This window comes from Pleurodeles waltl, chromosome 8 (assembly GCF_031143425.1).
Source record: "Pleurodeles waltl isolate 20211129_DDA chromosome 8, aPleWal1.hap1.20221129, whole genome shotgun sequence".
NCBI lineage: Eukaryota > Metazoa > Chordata > Amphibia > Caudata > Salamandridae > Pleurodeles > Pleurodeles waltl.
The window spans coordinates 1,141,785,363-1,141,806,836 of record NC_090447.1 but is presented as its reverse complement, the minus strand read 5'-3'; the positions used below and the strand labels follow the sequence as shown (position 1 = coordinate 1,141,806,836).

At 43.6% G+C, this 21,474-nt stretch overlaps 1 protein-coding gene across 1 annotated transcript in view; it reads left to right on the top strand.

Annotated features, from left to right (window-relative positions):
* The window catches only part of SETDB2 (SET domain bifurcated histone lysine methyltransferase 2), a 1,110,478-nt gene that overhangs the window by 983,427 nt on the left and 105,577 nt on the right, over positions 1 to 21,474 (top strand). The window contains exon 32 of the mRNA XM_069203525.1: positions 1,667 to 1,713. Coding sequence (XP_069059626.1) covers positions 1,667 to 1,713 — 47 coding nt within the window. The remainder of the gene's footprint in view (positions 1 to 1,666; positions 1,714 to 21,474) is intronic.

The window sequence follows — 21,474 nt, the reverse complement described above, 5'->3', positions numbered from 1 at the left end:
GAGCATCTTGTACATTATTGTTATGTATGGCTCTCATCAGGGCCTCTATTGTTTATTTCTGTTTCTAAATGTCATAACTCCCTGCTATGACATAGAGACAGTTGATAACAAAATTGGTTATCCACTGTTGTGAAGTCATAAAGGCCTTTCAGGAAGATTTGTTTGTCTGCTTTGAATGAAAGCAGAAAGCACAGCTGCAGGAAGGAGAAGGAAGGAAAGAAGATGGTCGGGTTGGTTAGGGATTGCAGTTAAGGTTATGTTTTTTAAATATATTTGGGACGGGGAGAGATTTGTTATGTATGGTTTCCCATTACTTCTCTGCTCCTCCATAGCAGTTGAAAGCAGGGAAAGATGTTTTTGGGTCATAGCTAACATAAAATATAGATGGTTAAAAAGTGAATTACGGAGATTTTTCACCTTAGAGTTATGAGTGACATCGTAGACAACTTGATCTTTGCTCATTTATGTTTGTCACTGAACCCCTCAGTGAAAAGCACCTCCGTAATTCAGTTACCAATCTGTAATTCTATATATAATACATGGGATTCTGTAAGTCCTGTATAAATGCCCATCTCTAATGTCTTTACAATGGGCGACTTGTGACTCATTCAGTTGCTGATTATAAAGAAAAGACGCATTAACTCTACTATTATAAGCTGCTTCCAAATGCAGCACAGAGGTAGAAGGCAGGTTAGGTCACAGAGCATATTTGAAGCAGGTGTTTAAAGCAACATGTTGCTTTTCTTTCTTCTGCTCTATTTTTTAGCTTAGAATGATAAGCAGTGAGAACATGTTTATTTGTTGCACTGCTTAGAGAAAACCTAGAATCTTTCTGCATGTTTCTGCTCATTCTGAGCTAGTGCAGCTTTTTCTTTATTGAATTGTCTCTAATATCTTTTTGCAACAAATACTTAACAGGTTTTTAATTTGTTTAATTCTGCAGTAGAGGTTTTTTAATTCTTTGTATTGACAGACATTCCCACTCTTTCACATGAAAGAGCTATGCACCAAAGTTTTAAGTGGTTTGCTGGGAAGGTGATGTGTCACCATGTATTACCTGGGATAAAGTACTCCCTGGTGTACCTGATAAGGATATTGCAAGTCTCATCAGCATTCAGTAACCTTATAAAGGAACTCGGCCTTTGGCCTCATTCATCTATATGGTTATGGAATCCTGCGTGTCTTGCAGTATTCTTATAATGTATGGCAGGGGGTAATTTATCCCTTCTCTAATGTGGATTGTAGAGAAATCTGCTTTTTCCGTTCATGTTTTTTTTTCTTTGTCTGTAGCCCATATGATTCCTAAAATAGCTTTACCATGCACTGTTGCTATAAGCGTAGTAGTACCCCCACATTTTCTAACTGTCATGAATAGTGGAGGTGTATAGTATCAGACTTATTGTGAAGTGTGGCGGATGCAACTCTCCCAGTTGCAGTGTGCATTGCCGTCCTCACTAGTATGAAGAAAATTATTAATATAATAATCCAATTGAAGTCACTTAAAAACTGATTTTTTAATTAAAATAAATGTTAGTTCCTCTAAAGTTCCCCATTAAATCACCCTGCTAACTCAAACCATTAACCATGAAGATGCACCTGTTTAGCTACAGTATTTGCGCGTGTGTTTTTATTTTTTAAATATTTAAAAAACATTTTTTTTCTGCAGGACCCATGAAAAAAAGCTTTGGAGAATGCAGTGCTGTGCCTTCCATGGTAAGACTATATCAAAATAATGGCTTAACTTGAATCATAAAAGCCAACTTTTGATTTCACGTTTAAAAAACAAATCTCGTCATCATCCCATCATTTAGATTATTTCTGTTCATGCCTTTTCTCCTAAAGTGTTCCCCAGTATTCTTGCATTAATTGACAACTTCAAGAGCAAGTTAACTGTCCGGCGGTCTTATTGTGCACTGTAGAATGAAGAGTTGGCATTTGAGGTCTGTGTTCGATTTTCCCTTCACCTTATTTTATCAACTTTAATAAAAAACTATACCCACCTTCCCTCTGTGCTGGCCTTCCACCCTGTCCACCCTTTCCTGGATCTGTACATAGCGTTTGCTAAGAAGATTCACTGTTTGTGCCTTTTGTACATTCTGACCTCAGCATTTAAACTTTTTTTTGGGAACCCAAACGTGCCTGATGACCGTACATCAGTGCATGTATAAAAGTTCCCCTACCTCACGAGGGCTGTTTCTTTAATTTACACTCTAGTACATGGGCCTAGCATGTAGTTGGCCATGTCACGTCTGGGGTGTTACATTACAGGAGACATCAATTTAGTGTTGCTGTTTGAAAGGAGTTATAAGTCCCATCACTATTAAGTTTAAGGTGGTGCCCAAAGAAGGGAAACACCACTTTTTAACTCCTCCTCCTGAATGTGATTTTATCATTTCCAGGGGAGGTGATGCCAGATGTGCCAGCTGGGGGATGGATCAATCTATTTTCTGATTGAAACCCTGAGTTTCATCAGGTGGGGAGCGGGATGTACCCATTAGCTCAACAAGAGGCCAGTGAGCACAGCTGTTTACACTTTTCACAGCAGGTGTATTGGAAGACTCGTCAAGTGATTGTTTTTGATTAACAAGAGAGAGTAGTAAGTGACCAGGATGTGAATGATAGGCCTCCAAGGTATCTAAGGGCTTCCTTTAGAGGTTGATAGTAACAGGACATCTGTTGTAAATCATGGATGCCCCACTCCACCTACCTCCTGTGTCCCCACCTTATTTCATGAAGGGGTGCATTGTAGGTGTTTCAAAGGCAAAGCCTCGGCTGGCTCCACCTTTGGAGACCCTTAGCAGGCAGGTGTGTTACAACAAGATCACCAGAGTTTCATTTTCTGAAGGCCTGCACAACTATGGTAGGCTTTTCAATGCTGATTTTCCGTCTTTACAATCACCATTGCAGTCAGAAACAGGAAAAACGAATAATTGTCACAACGTACAGGGAGAACAATCTCTGGGCGTTGGGGTTATGGCGGGCCAGCTATATCCCCATTGTATGGTGGCCCAGCCTCATTTATATTATTGCCACAAAAGCTTCCACTATATTGGCAGTACCACTTTGTGGCGAAAATTGCTTGCAGCAGGGAACTGAAAATGTTGTAGATGAGGCAGCGCTTTCGCCACACCAGCTGCCTGCTGAATACCCTACAGGGCCTAAATGATTCGAATAATCTATTATATGCTTTGAAATATTTCATCATCAGCATCATCGTACTTAGTATTCTTGGTACATTTTATGTATAGCTGTTTATAAAAACAGCTTAAAAAATTTGCAAAAGCGCACAATAGCAGCAGTCCCTTAATTACCTTGCTCGGTTCGTACCACCCATTAAAGCAGCTGAATCTGCACTATAGCGGTTCACCACATCCAGACTGACAGTGCATAAGGTGGGGGAAGCGAAAAAACATAATAGGGTGTCAGTGCAAGGATCTTGCAGCCTGCACTTGCTTGAAAATAAGCTGTTGATGAACCTTCACCCCATTATAGTTGCAGGTGAAAGGCCATGTAGGAGGCCCAACAAGATGGCAATGACTGGTCAATGAGATATTCCGGTGCTGGAACTCAGGCTTCAGGAGCAATAAATAGGTTACCAGTATTGATTGGTTTTCTCAGGAGCCAGAGACCCCTGTGAGGTGCAGGACAATTGATGGTGTACTGTGGGTGACCTGTAAGCTAAGATTGAGGAGGGGGGATTTGCACCAGAGCAAAAAGAGTTTTAGCATTTTCAAGTAGAACCAGGGAGCTATCAGCAGTCATCCTGCAAGGTGCAGTGGGCCATGGTAGTTGAGAAAACAACCACTACAGGAATCATCACAGTGGTAAATACACAATCCCATTTTCAGAGTGATCTACCCATTCCACAAAATGTCTTAGCTAGAAAATAATAGATCACCCCCACAATCATGAAGCCATTTACCCAGGAGGGGTGGTACCCCCACCCACTCATCGTAACCGTGAGAAAAGCTGAGTGTACTTTTCGGGGTTGTCAACATCGTGTCTGATCCCACATTTACAAATCAGAGAGTGGCAAGCTGGAGGTCCTTTAAGGATGCAATGTCCTCGAGTTCTGTGCATCATTGGACGTACATCAATGAATGAAACAGTATTGCTACACTAAGAATACAAGGAGGGAGGAGAACAGGTCAGGATGCCAGGTCTGATTGGGAATAACCACATCTCTGTACTCCAGGTCTCTGAATCGCTTCTAGTAACACTTGATTGGTGTTCTTGGTCAGGAAGTCCCAACCAGAAGGCTCAGAATGTGGTGCTGCTAATATTCACTTTAGCCCCTAAAGCATGAACTAAGAATTGAGACTGGTTGGTGGCCAATATCCTTTCATAGAGGCTGAGGAACAACAAAGGCAACAGGAACTCAAGTTCCTGCATGGATCCATTCTCTAGACATCAATGCTTCATTGAGGACTGGGATTCTTGATTGAGCCTCGCTTGTAAGTTGTCTCAACTGCCAGCGCAGGTAGCCATTGCTCATGCCCATTGACTAAAGGTATCCCAACAGCAACACTGTGCCTTTGAGTAAAGCATTTCCAGCACACAATGAAGAGCCAGGAATGACACAGAAAGGTGCAGTGCTGCCTTATTCGCCTAGCTGGGTAGAGATACATTAATAGCAGGGCAGCAACATCAGCTCTGTAAAGGGAAAACAGTAAAAGGAGTTATCTGAGCACCCATTCCTCTGTGAACATGGCTGAGCGAGATGATTAGTGAATAAGTAGGACCCTCAGACCTGTTCATGAGGAGTACCAATATTGAAATTAAAGAGTGCACCTAACAGACGGAGGGGCCCCTTGGCTTTGGCTGGTTCCACATCCATTCAGATGGTCACATAGCCACAGGAAAACCGCAGGTCTCCACAATAAAGGATAAACCTCACCAGACAAGTTTAGTGGTACCACCTCTGCTGGAAGCTAACTACATCATTTAACTTATTGGTGAGTATGAAAGATCCCTCCAATAGTTATTTTAGCAAAGTAATACCAAGCAGCATGATTCAAGTCTGTCCAGTTTTAAAGCTAATACATCTAATAATCTCAAGAGATGAAACATTAAAAGAGAGTTTCCTGGAGAAATACTTCAAACACAGACCCCTCCCCCACAAAATTATTACATAAAACACAGAACGATTTTTCAGAGTTTGGTAAGACGGTCCATTGTTTGAAGAAAACTGTAAATGCGTCTCTAGATCAGTAGCAGCTTTGAGCCTGAAAAATCTTCCTGAAAATGACAACCTATCATTTTAAAGGAAAAAAAGAAAGACAAAACAAATTTGTGTACAAGGAACATTATGCAAATTTGGGGTTCCCTGATCAAGCTTAAAGGTTTAAACGTAAGGCCTATTTGGCACCATTTTGGAATGCTCGAGTGACAAAACAGAATAGACCTGAAAAGGGTCACACAAGTTGGATGCATAGTGGAACTTCCCCTACCAAGAGTGCCCTATTTGAAAGAGACAAACTTTCTAGTTTATAAAATTTGAATGTGTGGCAGAGTTTCTTTTAATGATGGTTTACATTACACAATAGAAAGATATTTTAGCTAGTGATCACATTTCTCAGAGAGAAAGTTGCACACTACTATGAGACCCCGTTCGGCTTTAGTTTTTCTGTGTTGAGATAAGCGCAATACTCAAGCAGATCTTTGGAAGAAGAATGCTTCAATCTGGGCCTTCATAAGTATAATAAAAGTGAAACTTGAGACAGGCTAGAGACAGCTTTAAAGCACTGACAGATAAAGGACAGTGTAGGCAAAGTGTATCAAGAAAGAGAAGCAGCAAACAGGGAAATAGCTAGACATGAAGGATGCTTAATTTCACCTCCTTATCCATCCTGCCTACCTGCATTATCTCCAATTTGTAGCAAGTGGTCATAAATACCAATTCAGATTGCTTCCATTTGAAGTTACCACCGCTCCAAGGGTCCTCACAAATTGGCTAGTAGTGGTAGCTGCTCATCTAAGGAGGGGAGCATCCACGTTTCCCTTCCTCTACAGTTGGCTGATTAAGAGTTCAGGCAAGCAACAGTGCCAACTCACACCCGTTGCAGCGCCTCGGAATCCTAGCTATTATTTACTCTAAGTAGTGGATTCTGAACTAGAGGATGATGGATCAAAGTGACATAGGTTTGAGGGGATGTCATCAATGAGTGGGGTAATCATCAACAATAAACAATTAATATCAACTATACTCAATGACCACACCAGTTTATTAAGAAGTATCATGAATTTATTTCCCTATATTAACAATGCTAATATCTGACAGAGACTTCTAGTTGCAGATTCCTTACCTTATAATTTCCCCCAGGCGTCAGACTGGATCCGGAGATTTTTCTTCGAGCAATACCCTTGCGCGTCGGTAGGTGGCGTCGGTCGACTCCGTAGGCGTCATAGGCATCGTGGTCGCCGTGATGATGTCGTGAGTAGTACATAGACGCCTCCCTCGCGCAGTGACATCAGTTCTTTTCTTTCCACGCCACGCGCTGATCCGTAGAGAGCTACCCTAGGCTATTTTTTGGCCGAATTTGACTATTTTGTTGAATGTTTTTAGTGCCACACTTGGTGCGTCGAGGATGTCCCCGAAGACCAGGTTCAAACCTTGTGAGGACTGCCATCGGATGATGTCGGTGATGGATCCTCATCGTGTTTGCCTGTGGTGCCTCGAGCGCGACCACGACCAGAAGTTGTGCTCCAAGTGTCGGGCAATGCATCCGAAGGCTTTGAGGGAGCGATCCCTAAAGCTGATGTCGCCCCGGCACTTGACTCCGCGTAGGTCCCGGTCTTGCTCGAGAGGAAGGTCTCTCGATCAGTCACGGAGCCATCACCACTCGTCTTCTTCGAAGTCCTCGGGTCAAGGTAAGAAGGAGAAGTCGAAGAAGTCCCATGGCTCTCCGACTTCACCCTGTCGATCGGCCGACGCGACGCGGGACGAGCGTCCACGCACTAGGCCTCCGTCCTCGGAGCCAACGTCTGGGTGGACTCTGCACTTCCCCGAGTTTCCCAGAGCCGGAGCACCCCCCGCCCAACTTAGAGTTTTACGAGGCAATGCACCTCATCTTTCGGTGTGCCGACCCCGATACGGCGCCTTCGGGCCCAAGGGGTTCAGCTGAGGAGCCTTCGGGTTCCACGCCGCGGCTTCGGCCCCAGCCATTGAGGTCACCTCCGGATCCGTGCACGGATCCGCACCAACGCAGTTCGCACAATCGAGACCTTCCCCGGCACCAGGTCGATTATCGACACTACTGACGTCGGTAGTGCCCACTATCGACGTCGACCCAATTCTCATACCCAACGACTCGGAGTCGGAGCGGCGTCGACCGACACCACCATCGGCTTCGGTGGGCCCTATTCACCCGAGGTCAGATTCAGACCCATTATCCTATGGGTACGAATATGGGGAAGAATTGGAGGGGTCCCTGGACCCTTATGAATACTAGGAAGACCCTACTAAGGACTGGGCACAGGACTTGGGTGAAGCCAGTGGTCTGGATACTTCTCCTGACGCTGTCATGCTGTCTACTCCTACCGTGCCTACGGCGGAGGGAGCTACCTACAGTATGGTGGTTAGTAGCGCAGCTGAGGTCCTTGGCCTTGAGATACCTACTGTTGAAGTCAGGTCTAATCTCCTGATGGAGTTGCTTCAGCCTGGGGCTTCTACATCAGAACCCCTTCTCCCATTTAATGAGGCCCTCACTGATGTCATTTTGGCTACATGGTCCAAACCCAACACAGGGGCTCCTGTGAACAGGATTATCGCTCGCCGCCATCGGCCTGCGCCGGACGACCCAAAGTTCCTGTCCCAACATCCTACACCTGAGAGTCTTGTAATCCAGGCATCCTCTTCTTCTGGCGAGTTCCCTTCCTCACCCCCGGATCGGGAATCCAAAAGGCTGGAACAATTTGATAAGAAGTTGTTTTCTTCCTCCAGCCTTGTACTGCGGTCTTTGAACACCGCATGTCTTTTGGGCTGTTATTCCCACTCACTGTGGGATACAGTTGTGCAAGTCCTGCCACAGATCCCGAGGAGGCCCGTGCTATTGTCTCCCAGACAGTGAAAGATGGGAGAGACGCAGCAAAGTTCACTATCCGTTGTGGGCTGGATACGACAGACTCTCTGGGCAGATCGGTTGCGACGACAGTGGCCTTACGGCGCCATGCCTGGTTACGTACTTCTGGCTTCTCGGGGAATGTCCAACAGTCACTCATGGACATGCCCTTTTATGGCACCTGTCTCTTCGGAGACAAAGTGGACTCGGCCTTGGAGAGATTCAAGGATTCCCAGGCCACAGCTCGGTCCGTTGGCCTTTCCTCCGTCCGCTTTTCGTCCCTTTCGTGGCCACAGAAGGGGCGCCCTGTCGCGTCCTCAACCCAGCCACTGTGCCATGCACGCTGGACAGCCTATGCGTGGCCGTGGACACGGAATCCCACGTGGCTGTGGGACAGGGAACCAGAGGTCTGTCCAGTCCACCTCTGCCCCCGCTGCAGCCTCCAAACCTTCCTAGTCCGGCCCCTCACCCCGCCCAGTTGGTGGCAGGATCCACTATCACCTGCTCCACTGGGAACATATCACCACGGACGGGTACGTTTTGCAGATAATTCGGAAGGGCTACTCCCTCCCTTTCAAATCTGCACCACCACACATGCCACCATCCTTCCATCATTTTCCGGAGGATCATTTGGTGCTTCTCCTCCAGGATGTTGCTGCTCTCTTGGCCAAGGGAGCTGTAGAAAAGGTCCCTGTGCCAGAAGTAGGTTGTGGTTGTTATTCCTGCTACTTTCTGATACCAAAGAAGGAAAAAGGCTTGCGTCCTATCCTAGATCTTCGGGACCTGAACTACTTCCTCAAGAAGAAGAAGTTCAAAATGCTCACCCTGGCTCAGGTTCTGTCTGCCTTGGACCCAGGAGACTGGATGGTAGCGTTGGACTTGCAGGACGCTTATTTCCACATCCCCATCCTGCCTGCCCACAGACGTTACCTACGATTCGTGGTAGGTCACGAGCACTTTGAGTTTACCGTGCTCTCTTACGGCCTTACCAGTGCCCCTCGGGTGTTCACGAAAGTGATGGCGGTGGTTGCAGCTCATCTGCGCAGATTAGGGGAATAACTCTTCCCCCTACATCGACGACTGGCTGTTGAATGCGCCTTCGCCCCTGACAATTGTCTCCCACCTTCAGACTACGGCGAACCTCCTGCACCATCTGGGGTTCACTATCAATGTGCCGAAGTCACACCTGGCTCCCTCTCAGACGCTTCCTTTCATCGGAGCTGTTCTGGACACAGTGCTCTTCCGGGCTTATCCTCCCAAAATGCGAGTCCAAGACATTCAGGCTATGATTCTGATCTTTCAGCCTTGGTATTGGGTTTCGATGAGACAGACTCTGAGGCTGCTGGGCCTCTTGGCCTCCTGCATCCTGCTAGTAACACATACCAGGTGGCATATGCAGGCTCTGCAGTGGGACTTGAAGTTCCAGTGGGCGCAGCATCAGGGAAATCTCTCCGACATGGTCCCGATCTCGGAGGGGACTGCAAAAGACCTGCAGTGGTGGCATTCGAATCCTGATTGGGTCAATGGCAGATCCCTCTCCGTTCCCCCCCAGATCTCTCTACAGTGACAGATGCGTCACTTCTAGGTGGGGGTGGCCACATGGTAGAGGCGGAGATCAGAGGCCTCTGGTCTCCGGCGGAGCCGGGACTCCACCTAAATATGCTGGAGCTCCGGGCAATCAGACTTGCGTTGAAAGCATTCCTGCCGTGTCTCAAAGGGAAAGTGGTGCAGGTGTTCACGGACAACACTACCGCCATGTGGTACTCCAACAAACAAGGCGGGGTAGGGTCCTGGACCCTTTGTAAGGAGGCACTACGCCTCTGGACATGGCTGGAACATCAGGGGATTACCCTGATGGTTCAACATCTGGCGGGTTCTCTCAATGCCAGAGCAGGCGAACTCAGCCGCTGACGCACTGTCGATCATGAATGGTGTCTCCATCCGGAGGTGGCGCAAGGTCTCTTTCTCAAGTGGGGAGAGCCTTTGTTAGATCTGTTCGCCTCCGCAGAGAACGCGCAATGTCAGCTATTTTGCGCGTTGGAGTTTCCAAGGCAGCACTCGCTCGGAGACGCTTTTCGTCTCGAGTGGAACTCCGGCCTCCTTTACGCCTTCCCGCCTATCCCTCTTCTGCCCAGAGTTCTCAAGAAAATCAAGTACGACCGGGCCCAAGTTATCTTGGTGGCTCCGGACTGGGCTCGAAGAGTGTGGTATCCAGAGCTATTGAACATGTCCATCGACCTCCATTCAGACTGCCTCTTCGGGCGGATCTTCTGTTGCAGCAGCAGGGGACGGTCCTCCACCCGAACCTGTCCAACCTCCGCCTTCATGCGTGGAGATTGAGCGGCAACAGTTGACGGCATTTGCCCTTCCACCTGAAGTCTGTACTGTTACCTTGGCAGCCAGGTGTCCATCAACTAAAACTGTATACGCCTGTCGTTGGAATACATTTGTGGCATGGTGCACCAACAAATCTGTTGACCCTCTTTCAGAGGTTCTTCTGTTCATTCTTTCTTTAGCCCAGCAGGGCTCTGCATTGGGCACCCTTAAAGGGTATCGGTCTGCCATTTCCGGCTTTCTTAGGCTTCCTGATCAGCCCTCACTCTTTAAATCTCCTCTTGTGAGTAGGTTCTTGAAGGGGCTCACCCACTTATTTCCTCCCACTCCCTTCATCATGCCTCAATGGGATCTTAATTTTGTACTTACTTACTTGATGTGTACCCCCTTTGAGCCAATGCATAATTGTCCCTTGCGGCTCCTCACATTCAAAACTGTCTTTCTCATCACTGTCACCTCTGCTCAAAGGGTGAGTGAGCTTCAGGCCCATTCTTCAAAGCCTCCACACTTGTCTGTGCACCCTGACAAAGTGGTGTTACGCACAAGGGCTTCCTTCCTTCGTAAGGTGGTTACACCATTTCATGTAGGCCAGTCCATCACTTTGCCTACCTTCTACGCACCCCCACATCCTTCCCATGAGGAGGAGAGACTCCACCGTCTGGACCCAAAAAGAGCATTGGCGTTCTACCTCAATCGTACTAAAGACTTCCGGGTGGACGATCAACTCTTTATTGGCTATGTGGGTATGAAGAAAGGGAAGGCGGTGCAAAAGCGTACCATCTCTATGGGTGCTTCTTTGCATCAAAATGTGCTACGCTTTGGCAAAAAAACAACCTCCTGACGGCTTGCAGGCTCATTCAACCAAAGCAACTGCTGCATCCACTGCGTTAGCATGCGGAGTTCCTGTCCTGGACATCTGTCAGGCAGCTACCTGGGCATCCCTGCACACATTTGCTAAGCATTACTGACTGGACAGTCAGGTCCATCGGGACGGCTACTTTGGTCGTTCGGTCCTGCAAGACTTTTTAGTATGATCTTAGTTCGCAGCCCACCACCAAGGATGGCATTGCTTGGGTATCTATTCTAAGGTAAGGAACCTGCAACTAGAAGTCTGTATCAGATGTACAAGTTACTTACCTTCGGTAACAAAATATCTGGTAGAGACATATTCTAGTTGCAGATTCCTTACCGCCCACCCATCCTCCCTGCTTGCGAACTGATTTGTAGGGACAGGGATTCCCCCCTTTCAGGTCCTTAGCTCTGGCGCACCAATCTCAGTGTTCTTAGCGGCTCTGCGCTCTGGCGTGGAAAGTCGTTAAAAGAAACTGACGTCACTGCGTGAGGGCCGCGTCTATGTACTACTCCCGACGTCATCACGGCGACCACGACGCCTGCGGAGTCGACCGACGCCACATACCGATGCACAAGGGTATTGCTCGAAGAAAAATCTCCGGATCCAGTTTGATGCGTGGGGGAAATTCTAAGGTAAGGAGTCTGCAACTAGAATATGTCTCTACCAGATATTTCGTTACCAAAGGTAAGTAACTTGTACGTCACAAGTATAACTCCTAAACACAAATTCTAAACATATAGGATCAATAAAGGCTGGATATATCTTCTCACAAATCTCAATCTGTTTGTCACCGATCGCTCTCTGCAAGCTTCTAATCTCCTTTTCTCCTAACGACACCAACACTACTCACCCCCTTTCTTCTACTTCCTGACTTGTTATACTAAATTCTAAAAAGTTTATGATTAGTCAGTCCTTGTGGCGTTTATTCTCTAGCCAATCAACAACTAAATTGATATCCTAAAATACGACAATTCAACATTAGATGAAACATTTTCCTCACCACAAATCTCTTCCTTTTCCGACTCGTCTGAGGCTCCATTGTCTCATCTCCGTTTAGTCACTGCTTCTCAGGAAGAAACTTTTACTGTTGCCATTCTACTTCCATCCTCGAGGAAAGACCAGATATTAGTAACATTCTCAAACAATAAGACATTTCAACTTAAACCATGCTCGGTTAAAACATGACCCAGTAAGACATAATGCAGCAACCCACTAGGGGTAGCTGTGGACACATCTACAGAAGTTTTGAAAACACTTTTATGTATGCTCTGAATTATGGAAAATAACCACAGCATTAGTTGAGATTTTGCTTCATTTAAGACAGAAAGATCAGCATCGCTAGCTTTTTGTTTAAACATTATTCACTCCTTCTTGTTAATACATCACATGTTTTAGTATAAAATCATTAATAAACATATTAGAAAAGTTTACACTCTCACAATCCCTCCTCTGATGACCATTTATGTCATCACATCAATCCACAATAAATTCATTTATTGTCATTATTTTCAAAATTTTGTCTCTTTAACTTTTGTCTTATTCTTTTTCCTCCTTTTATTTGCTCTATAAAATTCACTCATTTGTATTAAAAAAATTATTTTGTTCCTTTCTAATTTTCTTTTCCTAAAACATTTTATCACTTTATATGTTCCCCAAATACTAATTATACAGAATACAATTATTGATACCCATTTTGCTACTGTCAGAATAATATTCCTTCCCAGATTGCTAAACCAGTTTCCCACAGCTTTGATCCCTTTTTCTCCCAAACCATAGTTTCAGTTAGTTCTTTTAAAGCCTCCCTATTAGTATTGGTTACATCATTGATCAACACTTTGACTTTACCTGAATTATCAGGTATGTAAGAACAACAATGATTAGAACCTAGTAATTTACAAACTCCAGAATCAAGACGATTCTGAAGTGCCATAGCTCTTGTAGCACCTAGTTCTGTATCCAAAAGATTGATAGCTCCGGAATATCTTGTGAACATGTTGTCCACTATTGTAGACAACTTCTGAATCTTAATCGAGTTCAAGACTATTCCCACTGAAGGGATTATAGCCCCGAAAATGTCACCCACAATGCTAGAAATTGATTCTCGCTTATGTCTCGTTTGAAATTTCATTGATTGAGGAATCTTACTCAAGTCATCCAACTGATAGATCTTCGTAAAGACTATTCCCAAATAACATGTCCCATACCATCCTCTAGGAAGACGATAAAAGCATTTGTCCCACAAATATAATAGATCTCAGTTACCCCCCCTTGTTTTTTCTCCCCCCGCCGGGTTCGTTTTTTCATGTGTTTTCCCTTTCCCCCCTCTTTTGTCCACCCCCCTTTTTCCCCAGGTATACAGGTGTTCTTGGCCCCCTCTGCGAATCGGGGTCGGGTCCATTGCTTCTAACTGCTCCGATCGGAGCAGCTGTCATTCAGAGCCCTCGCTCGGGCTCCCGGTTGCTACGGCAACCGTCCGACATGCGTACCTCCGATAGCAGGGACTACATTTCCCAGCACTCGGGGGGCCCAGGTAGACGCACGGCATCTCTAAACTACTCACTTACTTCTGGCCCGCCCGGCAGCCGGGCGCTCGCGTCCCTGGTGGCCGGGCACGCCGGAAGTTCTGCAGCATCGACGCTTCAGCTGAGGCACACGTGAGCATAATTTACATCAATCAGCCCGTCCACTTAAAACCCTGCCACATCCAGGCCCTAGTATACAAGCGGCTGGGACACGGATCACATAGGTGCACGAGCATGTTGCTGCCTTTGGAGTAGTAAGTCAAACAACTCCCCCACTGGGCCCCCTTTGATTCTCCATCGCTTCTTGTCTCATGTTTGTGTGTCTAGTAATTATGTTCTTTCTCCTTCATGAGTTTTTATTACAAGTGTGTTACGTAGTGATTCTCCTTCAACAGATGGATATAGTGATCACTCAGTAACCTTTTTCCGCATTATCAACCACCTCTTAATTACCAGCCTGCTAGCAAGTGGTAGCTCGACCTCCTTAGCCATATTTTTAATCATTGTCTACCCCATGGAGTGTGACTACAAGGGGCAACCCCCCTCCATTAGTTCCCAGACCAAAGGCAATCCATCTTTTTTTTGCAGGGTAAGACCGTTTTAATAGGCTTTCCTTGCCTAAAGACCTCAAAACTCTTGCATGTGTATGTGTGTTTTTCCATGGCATGTTTCTGACACCATCAGTGTGCTGTGGTTTGGAGTGAAGGGCACAGATATTTCACAACCGTTTACTTGTTTTCTTATTTTCTTATTTTCTTATTTCTTTTTTTAGGCCATACCCTCTCAAATTTTCCAGGTAGGCCTATTTTCTTAGAGCACTTATCTTTCCCAACGAGCATACATTTCTGCTACCCACCTTTAGGGATCCTTGACCCTGATTAATGCCCCAGACCTTTTTGGCTCTTAGTGTGGGGAGAAACATGTTGGTCCCCGCTTTTTAGACCCCTTGAGTCATCATACTCAAAGGAGTCCCTATCACTGTTTTTACTCTTAGCTACGAACACCTACATTAAAACTTATTAACTAAACAGGTGATTTGTAAGGTAATTTTATCTTTCACTACCCTTATCTGGACCCCTTGTATTATCCAGCAAGATTTAATTTCAGCACTCCCTCTGTAGTTCTTTTAACAAAGAGGTTGAGTCCGCCCAGGTAATATCATTTTACCTGGGTGGGGCTAGGTGGTCACCACCTAGTCCGTAAAGGGAACTCCCTCAAAGGTCCCGCCACACACATACATCCTCCACTTCGGCGAGCGCTCAACCAGCATACATTGAACAGGTCACAAGAGATCTGTTCTCCTCTACACCACCCCACACACTTTGTGCCTTTACTGGAGGGTCCTGTCCATTATCATAAAATCCCACTTACTCCTAAATAGAAAAACATGTCTACATTCACTCTTTCCAACAAACACTTTATCTTTCTTATTCCAAGGTCTATATATAGGAAGTTTCCCTACATGCTCAGCATCTATTGTTAGTTTTCCTTGCTTAGTAATGTCTGTATAAGCATAATCTACTCCAGGATTTCTACTTATAATTCCCTTATCAACCTTTGCCTTTATCTCTCTTCTCCTGTCTTCTGTATTATCTAAAAATGTGTTCTCTACCGTTGTTAATAAACAAGTGAGATTGTTTCTACGGTCCCCAGAAACATCCTCAACTCTTTCTGTGAACCTGGTATTTTCATTTTCATTACTGCCGCTACTCTCTCTCTTGAAATTCTCCTTGACTCTCTTCAATCAAATGTCCCAGATATTTTACCTCTTGCTGACAGTATTGTAATTTTGCAGGAGAAACTTTATGATTATTTCCTCTCAGAAAATTTAACAATGCAATTGTACCTTCCTTACAGCCTTCTTTCGTCTTGGATGCAACTAACAAATCATCAATGTACTGTACTAAAGTCGACTGATAAGGCATCACCAATGACTCCAGCTTCTTTTTCAAAATCTGATTGAAAATTGATGGTGATTCTGAAAACCCTTGAGGTATTCTGCACCAGCAGTAAACTCTGGTCAGGAATTTAAAACAAAAGAGATATCTGTTGTTCTCATGTAGAGGTACCGAAAAGAATGCTTGCCACAAATCAATGACTGTAAACCATTCTGCATCACTTGGAATCTGAAACATTATCACTGCTGGATTTGGTACAACTGGGCAACATTTCACCACTATGTCATTTATTTTTCTCAAATCATGAACCAAACAAATCTTTCCATTCAGCTTTTTCAGACCCATTGTTGGTGAGTTACATGGACTGCTCAACACTTCTTTCAAAACTCCCTGCTCCAAAAAATTGTTCTACCAATGGTCGTATCCCTTCAATTATTTCATTTGTCATTGGGTATTGTGCTGTCTGTGGAAACACCACATTTTCTTTCACTGCCACTTTGACTCCCTCTCCTCCCTTGATCAGACCAATGTCTTTTCCTGAAAAATCCCAAACCTTTGATTTAACTCTTTCCTGCAAATCAAGTAAGTCTTTTCTTTCAAAGACTGGGAAAAAAACTAATCATGTTTTCCAAATCAAATCATGTTCTTCCTCTGCTTGCTCATTGTCATCTGCCTGATCTGCATTGACATCCAACAAAGCTATTTCACAAGTCATCGCCCTTCTCTCTTCATTAGCTGCCAAATCTTTCTCGTCATCACTGTTCGTCTCTATTCCGATTCCCTGAACTGAACACATAATCGAACAGTTTATCTTGCACAACAAGCCCCTTCCACTAATGACACTGGACTGGAATCACAAATAACGAAACAATGATAATCTCTAACATTTCCAATTTTCACAAGAACTGGTTCTGTTAGAGTGTTAACCAGGTGCAACTCCTACTACCTGCACTGTTCTGTCTGGAACAGGTATGTCTGGCACTTCCACGGTTCTTATTGTTGAACGCGTTGCCTCTGTGTCAACCAGAAAATTAACCTCATGGTCATGTACTTCGCGCTGCACATAATGACCTCTCTGATCCACTTCTAATGATGCAGCCATCATATATTCCTCCTCATCTGACGGCCATTCAGCGTTTATTTCACTCTCACTGTGTACAGGTAATTGTTCAATTGTTTATGCACTTTTGTCTTTATTCTGATTCGTGACCACTTGCGAAAGCATTACCTGTTGCTGTTCCATTGGGTTTTGTATCATTTGAACCTGCCTCAGTATGTGCATTTGTTGTACAGGAACCATCTGCACCTGTGGCTGCATTTGTTGTATTTGTGGCATTTGTACCTGTTGTACTTTTGGTTGTACATTCTGTACCGGTTGCATCGGCTGTAAAGGCTGAAAACCCTGCATATTGTTAGTATTATTCTGAAAAATTTGATTTTGATCTCCCATCCTGATTCTTCTCTTGCCATGAAATGAATTGACACCATTTGTCTGCTGAGCCATTCTTCCCTGATTCAACATGGGACACTGTCTTTTCCAACGTCCCAGCAATCCATAAATGTGACAAGGCAACACCTTTCGCCTCTGCCGCTCATCTTGCATCACCACTGAACTCAAATCAAAATTTCTATTGACTACTGGAAGCATCATTCCACCTCAACCTCTTCCTCGACCTTGACTCTGAAATAAACCATTTCCCTGCGACAGTTGTTGAATACTTTCTTGTAAACCTGACTGTGCAGCCTTAATCTGCATCACCATTGCTTTCTCCTTTAGCTTTTTCTGCTTCAATTCAATTTCATCACTACACTATTTAGCATATGGCAAGACTTCATCAATCGGCTTTGCTTGGCAGCATATCAAATGATTTGTAATCATCTGACTGATTTCTGGTTTCAACCCTTCAACAAATCTAAACACCAGATGATTCATGATCTCCTTACCAATTGTTTCCAGCCCGCTAAATTGTTTAAACCCCTTTATCAATCTTTCATAGTACGCATGAACTGATTCTTTCCCTTCCTGTGATGTTCTATCTATACGTTGCCAATCAACGCTTTTCGGCGCAATTCTTGTTTTCAGGAACTCAATGACTTTATAGTAATGTTTCATTACTTCAAGAGATGGCGCACCAGTTTTTGTATCTCTTTGCGGTTCATTCGTCGGCCAATCAACACTTCTCTTACATTCAACCCATAAATCTGCCAGGACCACAATGTCAAAAAGTGGATTCAAGTCTTTCCACAGACACTTTGAAAGTTTCACAAATCTATCTGTTTGCTGGTACTACTCCATTGGTTTCTCTCCCAACCTCGGATAACCATTGGTAAAACTAATAATATCACTCCTATTCCAGGGTACATGTATGAAATTCCCTCCTGGTGTGTCTCTCATCTGCAGCATTTTTACTGCATCTCCTGTCTGTGCTACATCATCTTTCTTTGGTCTTTCTCATTTTCTCTCCCATCTGCTCTCTGATTTGTCTAATGCTCTCCAAACCTGCACTTTCTCAAGTAATTCTTTAATATGTGTTCTCATTCCTGCAGATCTCATGTGAGTAAAATCTTCCTCCTCCAAATTCAATCTGTAACTTCTTTTTAATGTTTTCATTTTTGTCAAGTCAATGTCATATTCATCTGCTACTTCTTGTAACTGCTGATAAACTCTGTCTGCTCCTTTTGTAATAACTTTACATAAGTATCTCAACTGCTCTTCAGTATAGGAGTCGAGTCTGCTCATCCCCGTTGTTCATTTTAGAAGTTCACTCCCTTCCAGGTTAAATTTTATTTTATTTATTCTCTTGTGTTCCTTTTCCTTATTGCCCTGTGATTTTGAACCACTCAGGTCTTCCTAACATTTTGTTATTTCTTGTGCTGACAGAACCTTTAGTGAAAGTCCAATTGCTTGTGCACCTGTTCCTTGCTCTTGCCCTGAACTCACACATTGTTGTGGAACCATTATTCTCTGCCCCTGATTAGAATAAGACGTTGTTCCAGAATTCTCAACTGGAGACAGGTCAATTAAAGAATTCATTTCATTTGAACTCAGTCCCTGTCTATTCTGCACATTTATTACTGAATTATCATCCATTATTGTCTACAATGGAGTTAACGGACCCATCGTAATATGTACAGTAATCGCATCCGGACTTATTAATGTTCCAGCTCTCTGTGCCTGTCCTACTCTCAGGCTCTGCATCTGTGGAATCTGTATATGAACAGGTTCCCTTAAATTCAGTCCTTGTTGTTCTTGTGACAACACTAAATTAGTAGCTGTTTTCACAACCTGAACCTCCGGCTGTATCTCAGGAATGTTCATTTCAAATTGTTGTATGTTACTCGATGATTCATTAAAACTACTCTGCATCTGAATTCTACTTTCATTTAATCTGTTTTCATGTTGCTGCCTCATCTGGTGGAGGATAAGTCTCTAAGACATGAGTAACTATCTCATCTTCCCCCATTTAGTCATTGCAAAACATTACCCTTTTCGGGTCCTTCGAATTTTGCTCCTTTGTGGCTAACGAACCCTTTTTCTTTTTCTTTCCATCTGTTATTACAATCTCATCCTCCTTTGCTCTTGCAGGAAATAATCTGACTCCATGTAACATGTCCGCTCTCTACCTTTTCTGATCCTCATCCCACACTGCTTCAGATAATGTCTTTTCTACTCTCCTCATTTTCTTTTCAAATTTGAAAGCTTGCTGCTCTTTCGCTACCAGCTCCCATATTGCTAATGCCTCGTATTGTGCTGGGATCGGTGGAGGTTTTAAACTGTACATTCTTGACTTCAAATTATCCAGAACTTTTAAGTTAAATGTACCATGTTCTGGAAAAGCCAGACAACCTTCTCTCTTTGTAATTTTGACCCAATGTTTCAACCAAAGGCATGGTGCTGCACTTTTCTCCTCAAACACAATATATGCCAGAGTATTTTCTGGCGGGCAAACCTCTCCCTCAAGTGCCGGAATGTATTCATCACCTCTCAGTGCACTTCTCAAAGCTTTGAAAAACGTAATTTTGACAAAAAATGTACTCACAACTGATTTCCACAACAAAAATTCATATCAATCTCGATTAAGCTAAACAATACCAATTATTAATCAGAACTAAAAGAATAATCAATCATGAAAAGTGACTACGATCCCACAATCCTCTTCAATCCCCTTTCCTTACATTCTCGTTACTCTGTTGTCGGACTGATGAACAAATCTTTGTGCGACTCTTTTCCTACTTCCAACCAATCTCAGTGCAGCACCAATTACGTCACACTAACACATTCACCCCTCCTCGGCACACTCGCTGAGATGCTGACAAAGTCTGTCATACCAAATTTTTTACAACCCACATAAAATCAACGCAATATTAATTTGCAAGCTACCTTTAAGAAAACAAATGTGTTCATTTACTACAGGTTGGGTAACACAAACGCTTCAGAACCTTCCAGAAGAACCTTCGGCTTTCGCTTACTCCTTTTTCACAGTTCCCACAATCGTGAGTAAAAGAATCGACCTGCAAACTTTTACTTCTGTGTTCCTTGGATTATTGTCTAGTGTACTTGGTACTCACCAAGTCTTCAGTATATTTTCATTCACACTAACTTTTCACAAACACGATTTACCAATCTCAACGGATCAGTCTACTAATTGAACAAATTACAATATTTATCAAGTGTCTCTCTACACTTATCAATATACTGCAGAGTCCCAGACCTCTCTCCTTAGGTGCGTCATCAACAACCAAGTGGATACTTTTTCCTGCATCAAGCGCCACACTCAAATGAGGAACACTGGTTCTCTACTCTCATATCTAACTATAGGAGTACGCCCACACCATCTAAAACTACTTTATATCCTACTGAACTCACTTTTACTTCAGTCATCTGAAAATTAGCTAAAGCTGTGCAAGCGCAAATTCACTTATTTGCAACACATTCAAACACCGCTAAGAACATACCCTTTAACCTAGGGGATTTCCAAGAACCGGGGAAAGTCACTTAAGGTAAATAGCAGCACATCATGTTAAAGTAATATACCATTTAGAAAAGAAGAAAAGAAAAGAACAGACCAAATATTCTAACTCACCCCTCATAACCTCATTATGACATCATCAAAACAATGACGTAACTGTAATCTGCTACCAAAAACTGTTGCAGCGCCTCGGAATCCTAGCTATTATTTATTCTAAATAGTGGATTCTGCGCTAGAGGACGATGGGTCAAAGTGACATAGGTTTGAGGGGATGTCATCAATGAGTGGGGTAATCATCAACAATAAACAATTAATATCAACTATACTCAATGGCCACGACAGTTTATTAAGAAGTATTATGAATTTATTTCCCTATATTAACAATGCTAATGTCACGAATATGACTCTTAAACATAAATGATAAACATATAGGATCAATAAGGCCTGCTTATATCTTCTCACAAATCTCAATCTGATTAAGACAATCAAGCAAATTATTGCCAAAAGGATCACACTTATTAAAAGAGTAAAAATTGGTAATAATGGCAATGTATACATTAGTTCAGCATTCAAGTGATTTCAAGAAAAATCATAAGCATTTCAAATTAATTTCTCACTAACCACATATTAGCATTAACATGTTGGGCTTCATGTGAAAAGAATTTAGTAACACAAATTTTGAAAAACTCTTATTCTAGCTTAGCGTAAAAAACAATATTATTATGTTGTGCAGCAGTTAATATGACATATTGCAGCTGGTACCTGAAAACAAACTAAGACAAATAACATTACAATATTATACTTTACCCAATTATTAGAAACATCAACATGCAGTCT